We start from the raw sequence: 17,248 nt of genomic DNA on the forward strand, positions 1-17,248 counted from the left end.
TCTTTGTGTAACCTATCTGCACTCACTGCAGTTGACATATTCTAAATTGTTGGGCCTTTAGTAAATGAAAAAAAAAATTCCGTGAGTTGAGTATTGTCCCGTACTCTGATATGCATTGTGCTAGACTTTGTATACCTTTGTAGCATATACACAGTTCAATCAGGAAGTATGTATGAGTTATCTAACAACTTAGTCTGCGTGTGATTACCTATTTTTTTGGTATATGGGGTGCACACGTCTAAATTTTCTCGGACTACGCATCTTGGATGATGTCAGTAGACGTAGAAGGAATGTCAGACTCAACACTTGATGACAACTACAACCTCTTATGACTTAACATCTATAAACCCAATAACCACAACTATAAAAATAATAACCAACTAGAAAAAAAAACAATTAAAAAAAACAAACAGAAAAGCAAACTATAATAGACTTGAACTACAAAGAAAGAAACCTACATACTACAACTAGGGCTGGCATATCGTGTATACTCGTACACGATAAGACACGATACACGAAATCTCATACATGAACACGACACGATAACTTATCGTGTCCTTTCTTTCAAACACGAACATGAACACGATATACATGAAAATTACCTGTTAATACCTGTTAACACGACTATTCGACTGTTATACACGAAAATTACCTGTTAATACCTGTTAACACGAACACGACATGCTATCTGAGAGTTACAGAGGGAATTTAGGGTTTTTTTTTGAATTAAATGAGGAATGAAAATAGAAAGGAATTAAGGAACCCACATGCACATGGCTGATGAGTTTTATTTAATTTAATTTCTTATCATGTATTAACGGGTATTAACAGGTAAACAGGTATTTAACCTGTTTATACACGAAAATTAACAGGTAATCTCGTGTCTACCTGTTTGGTACACGATACCTGTTAAGGCCATACACGATACCTGTTAACTTCGTGTAGGTTCGTATCGTATATTCGTGTATTTGTGTAAAATTGCCAGCCCTAACTACAACCAAAGAACATACATATATCACATACACAAGCCAACACACTATATACAATACCCATGCAAAGCAAATCAAATTTTAATTCCCTAAAGGAAATACAAATATGCTCACCTGAATAGTGGTGTCAGTAGCATGCAATAGATAAGTCGAATGTAAGATAACGCAAAGGAAACTGTAAAAGACTATACATCATTAAAAATTAGTAAAACAGTGTAAATGCAGTTGCAGCAAACAACACCTGGAATTAGAGAACACAAAATAAAATAAAAACAATTACAACATCATCTAGTATATATGAGACAGTTGAGAACACGAAAATTTTATGCATAAAAGTCTCACATTTTCCATGTTACCCCAGCCCTTTTTACCCATCTCTAAGTTTTCGTAACTAGCTTTTATGTTTATGACACTAAAACAACTTGTTATTTTCAGGTCCATACACAGTTTGAAGCCCAATCATAGACAGTGTTTGAGGCCCAGTCTCATACACAGTCTCAAACACAGGCTCTGGCCCAGTCACATACACAGTCACAGACCCAGTTTGAGGCTCAGTCACAAATGCAGTCGCAAGCCTAGTCACAAATGCAGTCACAAACATTTGGTAAGCTATTAAATGGTTTACTATAATATTTGAAACAAAGAACAAAATATAAAGGTTCACCAAATAAGCCATTCTAACATTGGATTAGGAACTATCTAAAGCTATAGGTAACAATTGAGATCCAACAACATACTTATCCATATCCTCTAATCTGATAAAAGGTTTTTTTGAAGACGTGACTCTGTACCTTATAATGTTTGCCCAAATCCAACAAAGTGTTAGATTAGCAAGTCCAAAGGCAACATAGGGTATAGGCAAACCACAAAGTGAAAAAAAAATCAATTCCATCTACAAAACAACAATATATTATCATCAGTAGGTAAACCAATAAGCTAGAAGAAGGTAAAAATAGGGAAACCTTACCTCATTGAGTTGCCTCTGTGTGATACCATAGGTTTGTTGAACGCTACATCTGAACGACAATTTGGGAATCACCTTTTCATACACTACCTACATTTGAACAGTTCTGGCACCTCTTCACCTCCTCTGACCTGCTCTCTCACATCACCTTAAGTTACAAGTTTACCCTCTTAACTATAACAATTATATACACACATCATAGAACATCAAAACTCTATTGATCTGTTTTCGAATCTCTCTTGTTTTGCCCACCTGGTTTAGCGTTGTTATGCTTTTAAAGCCACTAAAAAACTATTGTATTTGATTCACTTCTTGGTAAAATAACCATCATAATTAATTAATTAAGTAAATAATTATAGTTGAATGATCTTTACTTTAACACCCACAATGTCAACTACAATGGTGTGAAAGCACGTATAGTAATTTGCAAGAAGGGTGGTATACCTCTTGCAAATAGGAATCTTGAATTTGCCCCCAACCAATCATAACAATCCATTGTCTTCGATCACTAATCTCCCCCCAATCAAGATTTCAGTTTAGTACCAATACAACCTTCCATCGCCGATCTTTCTCAAGTATCACTCGGTAATAACTATAAATCAAATCAAATCACAACACACGATTCGATTATTCAAAACATTAAACAAATATTCAATTAAAAGTGAGAATGATAACAGAGTAACAGACCATTGAGTAGAGATGACCGTTATTGAAGAGATGTTGCGATGACTTTTCTGGAAAGGATGACAAGTTAATGCATGTCCATTGTTTCTCTCTGTAGAAAAGATAAGGCGGAGTGGAGTACAGTATTTGGAGCCGATGTCGTGTCTTTCCCTCACTCTCCACTGTGTACTTTTTCTCTCTCTTGCATATAGAAAGAAAACCCATCGGTAAAGAAGGTCTTTTGAGAAGAAACGTGGCTAAAAGGGTGGGGGCGCGTGGCATGTAGAAGTTTAGATATATCCAAACCTAACCTTACAACAAACTAATTCATAAAACAGATACAAAGCCTAAGGTACAACAGCAACATGCCTAAACATGGTGCAAATTATAGGTATATATAATGTTAAATCAAACAAAACCATGTTTCAATCATGAAGATGACTTACAAGACATATAAAGTTCATGTAAAAACCTTAAATTTCCAGATTTGGTTTCAAGACTAGTTATCAAGAAATCTCCAATGCTGTAAATCCATCGTCTAGAGTTGGATAATTCATATCTTAATTTGAAACCTTCATAAGTCATTTTATTTTGGCTTTAATATACACATGTACCACTTGAATTTGAGTATTCATCTTGACTTAGGCTTTTGTGTGTGTTGGATTAATCAAGAACCTTCTAAGGGCTAAATCCCCCTTAGAAAAGTCGACCTTCCATTTTAAAAGTGCTGTTTTTTTTTTGGTTAAGTTTCCCATATGTCACCTTTGGTCCCTCTAATTAGGTTTTGGGTTAATTACAACCAACACTTCCACTTGCACCCATATTTAACCCTTACAATCACATCATACGACAAACTAACTCCCTTCAACATAAACTTGCTGAAATTTAGCTAAGTTGGGCATAATTAAAGTTTTAGTCCCTATAGTTTGGTATTTTCACATTTAGCCAAAGTTTCACTTTCTTTCAACTCAATTGGCATTGTTAGTTCCACTAACTATAATATGAGTTTACCTTCGTATTTACGTAAGTTTGTAACCAAAGGGAGTTAAATTACATAAATATTCCTTGTAGTTTGGTTTTTGACATAATAGACCCAAACTACAACTTCCATTTCCCTGTCTAATTTAAATCCCAAACATAGAATGTTACACAAGACGCTAGAACCATAGACAAAATACAAACACCAATCAAAAGAGACCCCTAAGAGCTTCACATTTTTTATTATTATTATTATTATTATTATTATTATTATTATTATAAGGTGGCTTTATTTACTTATCATTATTATTAGAGTTAATTTCCTGGATGGTCCCTTTGGTTTTTCATTTTTCACCTTTAGTCCCCAACTTTTCAAAATAGTGTGTTTGTTCCCCATGGTTTACTCACTAGTTACTCGGGTAGTCCCCGGATTGGATGACGGTTAGTTTGCTCAGTTAAGTTTGTGTGAAATGACAAGATATCCTTATTATTAATAAATTATGATTAATACATTAAAATAAGCATGAAATTAATAACATAAAATTAATTCATTAAATAAACTTTAAACACCCCCAACCTAGCCTTCATCGTCCAACCGCCTTCTCCCATGTACATTGTTGGTTGTCTTCCCCAACCACCACCAAACTTCGGTCACCTAAACTCGGTCGATCTATGTCTCGAATGTAACACCCCGTGTTTTCAGAAGTCAAAATCAAAGTCAAGATTGAAGTCAAAGGGAGAAAAGATTGCTAATTGCGATCTGTCACTCTTATCTCAACTACTGTTTTGACTTCTTTGACTTGTAGATAGTCTAATTATGCTTGTACGTTAGTTGTATTATGTGGAGTACTTGTTACTAATCGAGGTTCAATCGATGTTTATTGCATGGTTTATCGCTTTACTGTTTATCGTAATCGCACTCGCAACTCGATTTACGCGTTCTGGATATTGTTTTATGTGTGTGTGCCTTTTATGTGTTACTTGTGCATGTTTATTACGTTTATGTTGTGGTGATTAATCGAAACGCAATCGCAAAGCTATCGCAATCAAATCGCAAACGCTAAACGCAAGTTAATTATGATGATTATATGTTAGATATAGTAGTTGGGATTAAAAGTAATATAAAAGGGAACTCTGTCGCATCGCAACGCTCAACATACGAATCGAAACAGCAAAACTCGTCGTGCCGAACACTTGAATCGAGTGGCCAGCCGATCGAGTTGCCACCCGATTGGGTTGCCACCCGATCGGGCTGCCACCCGATCGACCAGCCACTTTCCCCACTTTCCTTTTATGGAAACCCTATAAATACCCCTCATATGTCCACCCGATCGGGTTGCCACCCGATCGACCAGCCACTTTCCCCACTTTCCTTTTATGGAAACCCTATAAATACCCCTCATATGTCACATCACTTGATGTGATAGCTATCACTCGACCCAGCTCGCTCCAGCCCGCTTTTCTTCCGATTTCTCGCGATCCTTGTAAGTTTTCAACCTAAATCTTGTACTTTCTTGATCTACACGCACTCCTACACCTTTCTATCTTTTGAATCTTAACTTTTAACCGTAAATCACTAGATTTGAGGTGTTCTAGGATGATGTCATCATGGGGTTCTTATGAACTTCATGTTTTGACTTCAATCCACCAAGAACAACTTAGATCTGAACGATTTTCACATAAATAAACAAAGATCTTGCATAGATCTGAACATATTCATGGTGGAAAGGATTGAAAGATGGTTTTCAAGCTTTCTTTCAACTCTTTTACACTCAATGCACTCAAAACCGATAGAATCGGAACTTGTTCTAACCTTCTACTCATTCTTAGTAGTGTGTTAGTTCCAGATCTGAATTCTATCCGAGAGACTACAGATTTCGGGTTAAGCATGAATCACCAGCTCGAACCATTGACCGACCGGACTAGGGTGATTCCTGTCCGATCGGGTCACTTGGGTCTTGACGAGGTTATGTTGTTTAGCATGTATCACACCGTCTCGATCAAAACTATAAACTATCAAAACCACCAAGTGTAAAGACGATCAGGTCGACTGGGACGGATTGCCGTCTGATCGGACAGCCATCCGATCGGATTGCCACCCGATCGGACAGCCACCCGATCGGCTTGCACCTTGGTCCCACACTTAACTTTTCAACTCTTGAGGTTTGAACATCGAACGGATTGTCGTCCGATCGGATTGCCATCCGATCGGATTACCATCCGACCATGTGATGTTTGGACTTCAACACTTAAACAATTTTCAACATGTTCAATGCATTACTAGTTCCAACGGATTGCCACCCGATCGGTAGACTACCCGATCGAGTGACAACACTGCTGTGAACTTGTTCTCTGAGAAATACCCCGTCGAACGGATCGCCGTCCGATCGAACCGCCGTTAGATCTACCGACCTGAAAGGTAGAGATACTTCTCTGTTTTCAAAATGCTACAACGAAAACTTCAAAAGGCAAGCCATCATACACAAACACATCCTCACCAAACGAGGTGACAATCCAATCGAGTGGTCATCCGATCGGATGACCGTCCGAATGGATTGTCATCCGATCGACCGGCCATCCGATCGGATTGCCATTCGATCGGATTACCGTCCGATCCTTGGTTCACTTTACATCGTTTTACGCGCCGCATATCGTTTATGCCATCGTTCTGATCAGTCTAATTTCACTCTAGCGCTCCCTTCAATCCATCATCGCTGTGAGTATACTCGAACCCTTTTTGCTTTACGCACTTTTGGGTGTTACATACGTTACTTATTCTAAATCACATCGAACACACTACGCAATACTTTAATGCTAACCGCTACCGCATGTATACGTGACTCAATGATTGTTTGTTTGTTATGTTTACACATGGATTGCTGTCTGCCTGCCTTAGCAATAATAGTACTATAGTTTGGACTCAGCACCTGTTCACTCAGGGGTTGTTAAGGACAATTAATCACATGGTTCATAGTGGTGAATATGTATTACGAACTGCCTTGCGCAGTCAACCCGCAGTCATTGGTATTGATAGGATCATGTCGATAACTTACGTGCATCATTTCACATATTGTACGTGCTGGTTATGCTTAAACGATTTCGAACTCTATTATATCTATTAAACTTGTATGCTCACCTTTACACTATGTGTATTGACTTTTACTTTAACGTATGTGGCAGATTCTTAAGATGTTAGAATGCTTGGCTTGCTGTGAAATCGAGGCTAGGAAAGGTCTAGAAACAAATAAACAAATTGTCTATATTTAAATTCTGAGTTGTCGAAACAGAACTATTTGTCTTGATTTTTTCTGTAATAACTATGCTACTTTTTATGTCATGGTATGGAATGTGATGCTTTAAATAATTGGTAATCGTAGTTGTTATGGAAACTTCTGGACAATCTGTTTCGCTCAGTGCCGCGCCCTGATGTTTCCGCCATCGGTTGGGGTGTGACATCGAAAAACATTCGCACACCAGAATCACACCACCATTGCGTGACCTGCCATCAAAACTGTTTCTAGTTTTTTTTTTTAAATCAAATGGGAAGATGAGACACTAATGGAGATCGAGAAGATATAAAATATTTCCTAGTTTGTTCAGTAATGGTGGAATGGACGATTTGGTTGGTTATAAACTGATGTGCTACTCTAGACTCTCTAAACTCGACTAAACTACTGATCGGCAAGTGAACCGATCGACTTTAGTACAGCTAAGTAAGTCCGGAAATCGAACCCACATGACTCAGTTTAACTACGTTAACTAAACTATCTAGACCGACGCTGACATAACACTAACTGTTTTTATATTTTTTTTTTTGTGTGTGTGGGGGGGGGGGCTTCTAAATATCCTAAAATTGCGAATTAATTAAACTAATTAATTAAGTTAACTAGACACGAATTAACTTGGGTTTACTCATATGATGATGAAAGACTATCTAGACTGGAATCCTGGATTGTACTAGTGATGATTTTATTAGGATGTTTGTTACAATGGAACCGAGATCGTTTAATGCTAAACCTATCGAGACACCGAACAGGACCCCCGACCCTTCTCAGAAAGACACCTATGGAGCTCTAAAGATTGTTATGAACACCGGTTGATCTAGACTCCCTCACGGGTTATCTAAGTGGTTTATGAAAGTACCTTAATTTTATCTACTCCCTCGCGGGTTATAAACCTAGGGTAAACTTGGGTTCTCGACTCAACTTGATAGACAGCGGTTGATAAGTAAACTAGTTCAAACTCCTCACGAAGACCCTACATAGCAATTCATCAACTTAGACCTAATAATAACCTCGCACCTTTTAGCTATTGAGATTAGCAGAACACCTAGACCTACTCAATTATCAATTACCGCTTCTAAGGTATATTGGCCAATTAACCCAAAAGATTACAATATAAAATTATAATCTAGCATGAACCTATTATGTGAAAGACATCCACCAAGAATTATACGAAGCAATAAACGACAATTAAACAAGTCTTAGCATTCATATACATCAAATCGATAATCAAGTTGACTACTTTCATAAACAATCCATAAATAATCAAACAACCATAAAAATCAAAACTTTAATAATCCACTCATCCAATCTAGGAAGTACAGAGCGTTTAGCCTAACATATTCATGATCAAACACAAAACGAAAGTATTTTCAAAGAAAGAAAACATGATTGATAATAGAAAGTAAAGAACAAGTGAACCGGATGATTAAATCGCGACCCAGATGTTTCGCCCAAGATGTTGTAAATTCGTAACTAGGGTTAGAGTTCATTATTATGATGTATTTATACGTGTGCATGAATGAATCCAGCTCCAACCTTGTCTCCTTCTGCGAAAACAACCCCTTTGCGCGACCCCTTCGCGTCGCGCGAAGGGGATTTCACTATGGCATCGCGTACCATGGCGCGTGTTTTTACTTTTATTTTTTTTTCTATTGGCTTGGCGTCACGCGAAGGTTCTTCAAATGTATGGTGGCATGACGCGACGAGATGTTTTTCCAGCATTCTTCGTTTATAAGTTCCTGTTCAGCTGCGTCTCGTCCGAATCTCGTTGCTTCTTCTCACTTAGCATATTTTCAACATTTTTTTCATCGTTTTCAGCAACTAAAACCTCCAATTCACAAACTATCAATAGTAGCTAATTCTAAACTAAAAACCGACACAAACGACACGAAATACATACAAACTATACATGATAAATAGATGTATTTTGCAATACATAAAAAACCAAAACAATTTGGGCTTGATTTAGTTTCATTTCCAGTATTAATCAAATGTTAAAGCAATCTCGCCAGAGTTTCAACAAGATTCTTATTCTTTTTCATTGGGGCAAAGTTTAGTGGTGGTGATTTTGTTAACATCGATATTGAAGATGTTGTGTATGTGTGACGTAATGTTACCAGCGGCGCCGTCGAAACTACGACGTTGGATAAAAGAAACGGCTTGAGAAGCTAATCCAGCAACCAAGAGACAGAGTAGAGTTGTGGCTTGTGGAAGGTGTGGTGATAGGAGTGGTGGTGTAAACGGTGGTTACGGGAGGATGGTGGCCGGAGGTTTGTGGAAGGTGTTTGCGGCAGAGGTGGCAGGTGGTGAAACGGTGATGATGCAGGCATGGGTTCGGGAGGAAAAGTAGGGGTTGGGTAGTGGGGGTGGGCCCCGCACTATAATTATTTTTTTTTTGTTTTTTTAATATATGTATAAAGGGTAGTTAAGACATTCATACAAACTTAACTGAGCAAACTAACTATCATGTAATCCGGGGACTACATGAGTAACAAGTGAGCAAACCACAGGGAACAAACATGCTATTTTGAAAAATTGAGGACTAAAGGTGAAAAATGGAAAACCACAGGGACCATTCGGGAAATTAACTCTTATTATTATTACTAAAAATTAACATATTTATACAGATAGAGGATCTTGTACATTAATACAGAAGTGTGAGAAGTGTATTATAACACTATATATAACACTATATAACACCATATAAACACCAGGTAACACTATGTAACATCATATAACACTATGTAACACTATATAACAAATATAACACTATATTTTGTCTGATAGCATGTCTATGATAGATATATAGTGTTATATATTGTTATATAGTGTTACATAGTGTTATATGGTGTTACATAGTGTTATACGGTGTTGATATGGTGTTATATAGTGTTATATATAGTGTTACAATACATTTCTCAAACTTCTGGATTAATGTACAAGATCCCTACCCTATTTATACATTCTCGATATTTTAGTTTTTATTTTATAGAGTACATATACATAATAATAATAATAATAATAATAATAATAATAATAATAATAATAATAATAATTTCTGGATTTTATTATAACGTAAAAACCTTAATTTAATTCCCTTTATTAAAGCGGATATCTTGTTAATATTGGTATTAAGACTTGGATTTGATTATAACGTAAAAACCTTAATTTAATTCCCTTTATTAAAGCGGATATCTTGTCAATATTGGTATTAAGACCTTAACTGGATTGAAATATTACCAAAAAAGACATGTTTTATTTTTGTATGGAGGTTTGAATAATTAATATTATTGCTTTTTTAAAGGGATGAATTAATATCTTAACGGAATAAAATCAAATAAAGTTGTTTTTATATATATAAACACTGCCCTATAAATACCTATTCCCATCATATTGAATGTCTAAATACAAAGAGCGAGCGAGCAAGCATCTCTCTCTTTGCATGAGAGATTAAAATGGGTTTTAAGCTTCATCATCAACATTTTGGGGTTCTTCTGCTTCTTGTAATTAATGCATTCATCAATGGAGAAAGCAAGAATCTAAGTTGTGACATGTTCCAGGGAAATTGGGTGATCGATCAGTCATATCCACTCTACAACGCATCCGTGTGCCCTTTCGTTGGCAAAGAGTTCGATTGTGTCAAAAACAAACGCCCTGATCAACAGTATCTGAAATATCGATGGCAACCAAATGCATGCTCCTTAGCGAGGTATATACATATATACATATTAATTTATTATGGTGTATTCGTTGAATTTTTTTATATATAAATCTAAGTTACGATTTTAACCCTTTAATTGTAATCGGTAGAGGATAACCGTCTGATATCACCATGGAACAAAATTCTTATGCTGGTATAATATTTGTTTTCTTTTATTGTTTACAAATTCTATTTTGGGTAAGTACTAAAATGAGTCAACGCAACAAATGTATTAAATTAAGTGGTCAATAATAATTTGTTTTTGGTCTTTATGTACCATAAAATTTGATTTACTGAAATAAATTACTAAAGTTTAAAGTATATACTGTATGTCACTTTTCTATACGTTGATGCAATACTTTCTTCTATACGTTGAAAGTCACATGTACCATTGAACATTTTTTTGGTTTTTTAAAGTCACATATCACTTTTCTATACATTGATGCAATACTTTCATAATGTGACTTTTTTATCAGTTTTGATAACACAACGTTTATGAATCATTACGTATTCTTTGCTTCATATCCTTTTTATTACAAACTTCTTTTTACTATAAGCTTTTATCACATATATATGGTATTATTTTTTATTCTAGTTGATACTTTCTTTTAAATGTGTGCTTGATTGAATCATAATCAACTCATTTTCATCGCATATCATCAAACAAATATGTAAATAAACAAAACATAATAAATAAAATATCACCCCACAATAAATTATATGCATATATGATCATATCTTGCCCATATTGTCTCTCCTTTTTGTTGCTAATACGTGATTACGTCTAGAGGCCATACCAAGATGACACAAGACCTACTTGAAATTTAATTATACAAAAAGGTTATCATGTAAAGTTTCTATCCAAAATTCTTTTTATATAAACATTCAATGAATACTCAGAAAACTCTTTCCATGTCTCTAACATGCTTATTTTTCATTTTTCCTAATTTTTCTATACTATTCTCATTTGTATCATTGTATCCTATTTGTATGGTAGATGCAATATTATGTTACACAATGCAACTTAACACATAATTATCATTATCTTCTAACACTTAGTATTATCTATCTTGAGATAAACAAACGATAATGAGTGAGTATCTTCATTAATAAAATAGGGGGCAAAAGTGGTAACTAGGGATGAGCTTTTTTTCCCAAATACCCGTACTTGTACCCGTATCGTACCCGTACTCGTACCTGTACCCGTACCGATTTTAGGTATTTGGTACATGTATCGGTACCCAGTTTTATTGATTTTGGTATTCGGTAATTTCGGTATTGGTACGGGTACGGGTAAAAACGGGTACTGGTAACAAATTTTGTGTAGACCTTTTGAAAGTTTTTTTTGTATTATGTTTTATTTCGCATTATGGTATTTATAGTACTCGTATTGATTTTACCTATATGGTACCCATATTGTATTGGTAATCGTACAAATTTTACATATTTGGTACTCGTACTATATTGCTACTCATGTCAATTTTACCTATTTAGTACTTGTACAAGTGCTAAAAAACTAAATAAAAACAAAATGGTACCAAAGCGGGTACCGTACCAAAAATACCCGTACCAGTCCCCGTACTCGTACCTGTACCGTACCTATATATTTGGTACGGTATATGGTACCCAGTTTTGTTCAAATTCAGTACCGGTATTTTCGGTACCGGTACGGGTATGGGTACAGGTAGTGTACCAATCCCATGCCTAGTGGTAACCAAAACCACCACAAAACGATAATTTTGCGACTGAGATAAATACCCTCTAGCTAAGTTGTCACGAATCTGTGTCTATGCACCTTATTTCGTCTCACAATTCGCCGCTAATTAAGTTGCAAAAGCGTTTTCCCACCACATATTTTCACGGTTTTGACCTTTTTATAGGGCATGTGTAGTGTGCCCATTGTCTTCGCAAAGCAAATAAGGGTTCCTTGTGTATCATATACTATTTTGTTGCTAACAGATTTGATGGTCAAAACTTGTTGGAGAAACTAAGGGGGAAGACTATAATGTTTGTGGGAGACTCGTTGAGCAAAAACCATTGGTTGTCGTTGTTATGTATGATTCATTCATCGGTACCCTCTGCACACTATGTTGTAAAAATCAACGCTGCAACTGGCATGACCACTTACACCTTTACGGTATGTGATAAATTATCCCAAACTCAAACTTGTTATTTTGCTACAAACTATTTAATATATGTTCAATGGGAAATGGATTTGTTCATAAATACATGTTCACTTTGTAGGATTATGAAGCGAAAGTGATTTACCATCATAGCTTATATTTCGTGGATATTGTCAAGGAAAAAATTGGAAGGGTGATGAAGTTGGATTCGATTACAAGTGGCAAGCATTGGTTGGATGTTGATTACCTCGTGTTTAACACGTGGCATTGGTGGAGCCGTAGAGGCCCTACCCAACCGTATGTTACAATTCTTTGTGTTATTTATACGATCATGCATATGTATATACAATGAGTGTAAGTGAGTCGAGTAACTCAAATTGAGTTAAGTCTGAATGAGTAGATTGGAGATTTAAGCCTAACTTGGAACTAGTTATATAGATAATTAATGTTGTATTTGACACAATGTATAGTTGTATCAAAAACTAATTCAATATATAAACATTATTATGATAAGAATATGATATGCATTGATAGTTATGATGATGGTTATGTAGATTTGACTTTATACAAGATGGGGACAAAGTATATAAAGATATGGATCGAGTTGTTGCTTTTGGTAAGGCCATTGATACATGGGGTCGATGGGTTGACGACAACATTGATCCGCTTAAATCAAAGGTTTTCTTTCAAGGAATTTCACCTACTCATTACAAGTAAGCTTATTTGTTTTTATTTGTACATTTGGATTTAAACATTCATACATGATTTGTTGGCCGATAATATTTCATATCGGTAATATGATAGATGAGATTTTTTAATCTCATTTTAACGAAAAACTAACTATGATTGCCCAAATTTTTATCTATGTCATTTCAAACAATTTGTTCAATAGCATGTGTTTGATTTTTATGTTATATTTTACATGACAGTGGCACTAGCTGGGGTGAACCGAAAGCGCAAGCCTGCATAGGACAGAAGGAACCATTTCACGGGTCCACCTATCCCGGAACAACACCAATGGCATTGGCAGTTTTGAAGAAGGAATTGAAAAGCATCAAGAAACCGGTGACTTTGCTGGATATAACCAACCTATCGTTGTTGCGAAAAGACGGTCATCCGTCAAGGTACGGGCTTGGCAAATTGTCTGGGAGGGATTGCAGCCACTGGTGCTTAGCTGGAGTTCCTGATACATGGAATGTTTTGCTCTACAACCTTATGTTCTCAAAGAACCAACTATAATTTAGTAGCTGGTTTGTTTGTTATATAGAAATTAATTAAAAAGATACAAGTCTTGCATTTTTGTGGTGGTAATTGAAATAAAAAAAGCTATTCTACGTTCTAATTAGTTATTATTATATTCAGATTTTGTTATATTTGTTGTAAAAAGAAGGAAACAAAAAACACACCGTCCAACCACTCCACACAACACTCACAAAAAGCCTCTCATGTTTGGTTGTGTTCATGTTGAAAATGAGTGTGAGAACTTTGTGTTTTCTTCTTGTTTATGTATCAACTCTGGAAGGTGCTGATGGTGCTAATGGTGATGAAAAAAGGTGTGATTTATTCAAAGGTAAGTGGATATGGGACAAATCGGGTTCATACCCGATGTATAACGCGTTGGAATGCCCGTTTATAAGCCCGGGTTTGAACTGCCAGAAAAATGGTAGACCTGATAACATGTACCTCAACTTCAGGTGGCAGCCTCATGGTTGTTCACTTTCAAGGTTTGTTATATATTTTCACCTATCCTCTATTAGTTGTAACTAAATGTCTAAAATTCTAACCAATTTATTTTAACTTTGTTTAAAAGTGAGTTATTTTTAAAAGGGTTTACCTTAAATGAGGTTAAATTCTTTTCATATATTATATGGGTTGGTAGCCAGTCGTTATTTCATATAGCGAGTAGCGACTCTTGTGTCTTGGAGTTGTTAATAGTAAAGATGTCATGTCAGTGTTTAATGTAGCAGTTGAAGTCGCTTTCTAAGATAAGCGATTTCAACTGCTACAAAACTAAAAGTGAAAACAGAAAGAATGACATAATTTGTCATTAACCCATGTAAAATAACGACTTTTGAAAAATATTTCGAACTTTTAGATTCGACGGGGAGGATTTTCTAAGAAGAAACAAGGGGAAGAAGATAATGTTTGTCGGTGACTCGCTAAGTTATAATCAGTGGCAATCACTAGCATGCCTGCTTTATCGACATGGTCGACGCTACAACCTACGTCTCACTCATCAAGGGGCATTCTCAACTATTTTTTACCCTGTGAGTCTTCATTTCCAAGCATAAAAAACTTAGAAAAAAAACAATATAGTTTTTTAATCGAAAATGTTGGGTTTGTGTAATTGAAGGAGCATGAAGTTACAATTACATATTTGAAAAACGGGTTTCTTGTAGACCTTGTGACGGAGGAAAAGGGGCGAGTGTTAAGGCTAGACTCGATCAGCCGAGGAAGAATGTGGGAAGACGCGGATATTTTGATCTTCAACAGCTATCATTGGTGGATTCATGGTGGACCGCTTAAATCGTATGACTTGTAGCTAACCCCTAATCGTATGATTCGGGCTATGTTTTATTTCTAACGGGTCAAAATCAACATGATTTGTAAACTAGTGCTTTTGGTTGCAGTTGGGACTACTATCAAGTTGGTGAAAGGTTATATAGAGACATGGCCCTTATGGATGCTTATAAGATTGCGTTGACCACATGGGCTAGATGGGTTGACTCCAACACTAATCCTACCAAGACCAGAGTCTTTTTCCAAGGGATTTCTGCTGTTCATTATGAGTTAAGTTTTGTCTTTACTAAGCAAGTTGGGGTTGGTCGAACTTGCGAACGCGTTTAGATTAACGGGTTGGTTTGGATTGACCTGGTGGGGGTTCACATGTTGACTGGTGGGGGTTCACATGTTGACATGTTTAACTCATTTACTTTTTTCATAAGTTTTTTAAATGTGTTTTTATGCCATAACTTATGATTGGTTGGGTATTTTATAACAAAATTAAAAAAGAATTAGAAATTGACATCAACTTTTATAATTTATACGTAATGGTTTTATGTGCATTTGTAGTTTTTATTGTAATAAACAATTTTGAGTATTAATACCCAAAAAAAGCTTAAAAACCGTGTTTGTGTCAACCCGTAAATACTAGTGTACTGTTCAAGTTCACGTGTGTGGCATGATTTTCGAGTTCGACCAAACTCACTAACACGACCCGTTTAGCACCCCTAGTTTCCAGCTTCTGTTCTAATGGTGATTTTATTTGGCGGTAACAGAGGCAAGGATTGGGGAGCGGCAAGTTTGGAGACTTGTGACGGGCAAACTGAACCTATACCAGGATTCAATTATCCAGGGAAAAGATATGTAGCAGAACAAGTGGTGAAAGATGTTATTTCAAAGATGAAACAGCCGGCTTATTTACTCGATATAACTCTACTTACACAATTGAGAAAAGACGGGCACCCGTCAAAATTTGCTGGTGGAACATTGGATTGTAGTCACTGGTGTCTTGCTGGTGTTCCAGATACATGGAATCAAATCATGTACACGATGTTGCTCAAGGATTAGTTTTTTTTTATGTTATGTTATTCTAAACAAATAAAAGCATAAAACAGCTTCATTATATTGATTAATATGCTCTAGATTCTAGTGGTCTAGTACAGCATTAATCTTGTACATGATTTTGCTCAAGAATATGGGAAACTGATGACTTATGTCCGTCATTGTATTCTTTTGTTCGAACGAATCAGGTTTTTTCTATTCCAGGTTGTGTACTTGCACATTACGCGATAGTTTGCAATTCCATCCTATGTCACTTTCACTAATTTATTGCTAAAGCTGATAAAAGTTTCCACTTCCATATCACCCGCTGATAGACACATGATTGGATCAGTTCAATGGAGGAAAACCGAAAACAGACTAGAAAATGACTCAACTTAAAAAAAAGGTATAACTTAGGCTATGTCTAAAGTTACGGGACCCATAAATAAATAATGGACGGAAAAATGACTCAAACTTACATATGGTTTATTGAAGTTAAATGAATTCTTATTCTTATACTTTTATTTATTACACGCACACCACAAACGAGTTGTGTTCCTCGTTTATTGTAACTTACAAATCATAGGTTTGTGTTTGAATAAACCAACCAGCTTACCATTCCGTAAATCAAATCCTTGACTTTTTAGGGGAGGCGGGGTGGGGACTTTTGTTCCCGTGATAAAAACGTATCACGCGTGATACATTGATGGAAGCCACCGCCACTGTTTGTTCATCATGAGTTATGGCAAGAGTCCGTGATAATGTTAACGCGTTATGGAATTGTGAGTGATGGAACATGTGAGGGGTGTGAGGGTTTATTGTGAGTGTTGTGAGTGATGACCATTATCACTAAAAAAGGTTGTGAGTGATGGGTAAATGGTTGATGACATAGCGGAACTTAATTGGCTGTTGTGAGTGATGAGTGATGACCACCCCCACCCCCCTCCAAATGGGTTACTAGCAAAATTCGCCAGATTGGGATACACTTCGAACCAGGGAGAACC

General features: G+C 36.2%; 2 protein-coding genes and 1 long non-coding RNA gene across 3 annotated transcripts; 2 read left to right on the forward strand and 1 right to left on the reverse strand.

The window, feature by feature from the left end:
- Positions 1 to 826: 826 nt before the first annotated feature.
- LOC118483117 lies at positions 827 to 2,812 on the reverse strand. The gene is made up of 4 exons (XR_004869611.1): positions 2,641 to 2,812; positions 2,398 to 2,545; positions 1,957 to 2,084; positions 827 to 1,881 (listed from the first exon to the last, which is right to left on the reverse strand). It is a non-coding gene; the product is annotated as an uncharacterized LOC118483117 (long non-coding RNA).
- A 7,489-nt stretch (positions 2,813 to 10,301) lies between these two features.
- Positions 10,302 to 14,031, forward strand: LOC110885942 (protein trichome birefringence-like 41). Its single transcript, XM_022133683.2, has 5 exons — positions 10,302 to 10,587; positions 12,538 to 12,715; positions 12,823 to 12,998; positions 13,256 to 13,414; positions 13,631 to 14,031. Exons 1-5 carry the CDS (start codon positions 10,334 to 10,336, stop codon positions 13,938 to 13,940), a joined length of 1,077 nt encoding a protein of 358 aa, XP_021989375.1. The 5' UTR covers positions 10,302 to 10,333; the 3' UTR covers positions 13,941 to 14,031.
- Positions 14,032 to 14,104: 73 nt separating this feature from the next.
- LOC110885943 (protein trichome birefringence-like 42) lies at positions 14,105 to 16,445 on the forward strand. Its single transcript, XM_022133684.2, has 5 exons — positions 14,105 to 14,425; positions 14,797 to 14,968; positions 15,055 to 15,230; positions 15,332 to 15,490; positions 15,980 to 16,445. Exons 1-5 carry the CDS (start codon positions 14,163 to 14,165, stop codon positions 16,269 to 16,271), a joined length of 1,062 nt encoding a protein of 353 aa, XP_021989376.1. The 5' UTR covers positions 14,105 to 14,162; the 3' UTR covers positions 16,272 to 16,445.
- Positions 16,446 to 17,248: the final 803 nt, after the last annotated feature.

The sequence above is a fragment of the Helianthus annuus genome, chromosome 10, assembly GCF_002127325.2.
Source record: "Helianthus annuus cultivar XRQ/B chromosome 10, HanXRQr2.0-SUNRISE, whole genome shotgun sequence".
NCBI lineage: Eukaryota > Viridiplantae > Streptophyta > Magnoliopsida > Asterales > Asteraceae > Helianthus > Helianthus annuus.

Bases quoted from the DNA above. Each gene is read 5' to 3' on its own strand.
- LOC110885942 (XM_022133683.2), top strand. From the start codon at position 10,334: ATGGGTTTTAAGCTTCATCATCAACATTTTGGGGTTCTTCTGCTTCTT. The intron at 12,999-13,255 runs GTATGTTACAAT...ATGGTTATGTAG, and splicing joins CGTAGAGGCCCTACCCAACC to ATTTGACTTTATACAAGATG. The intron at 13,415-13,630 runs GTAAGCTTATTT...TTTACATGACAG, and splicing joins ATTTCACCTACTCATTACAA to TGGCACTAGCTGGGGTGAAC.
- LOC110885943 (XM_022133684.2), top strand. From the start codon at position 14,163: ATGTTGAAAATGAGTGTGAGAACTTTGTGTTTTCTTCTTGTTTATGTA. The intron at 14,426-14,796 runs GTTTGTTATATA...TCGAACTTTTAG, and splicing joins CATGGTTGTTCACTTTCAAG to ATTCGACGGGGAGGATTTTC. The intron at 15,231-15,331 runs GTATGACTTGTA...TTTTGGTTGCAG, and splicing joins CATGGTGGACCGCTTAAATC to TTGGGACTACTATCAAGTTG.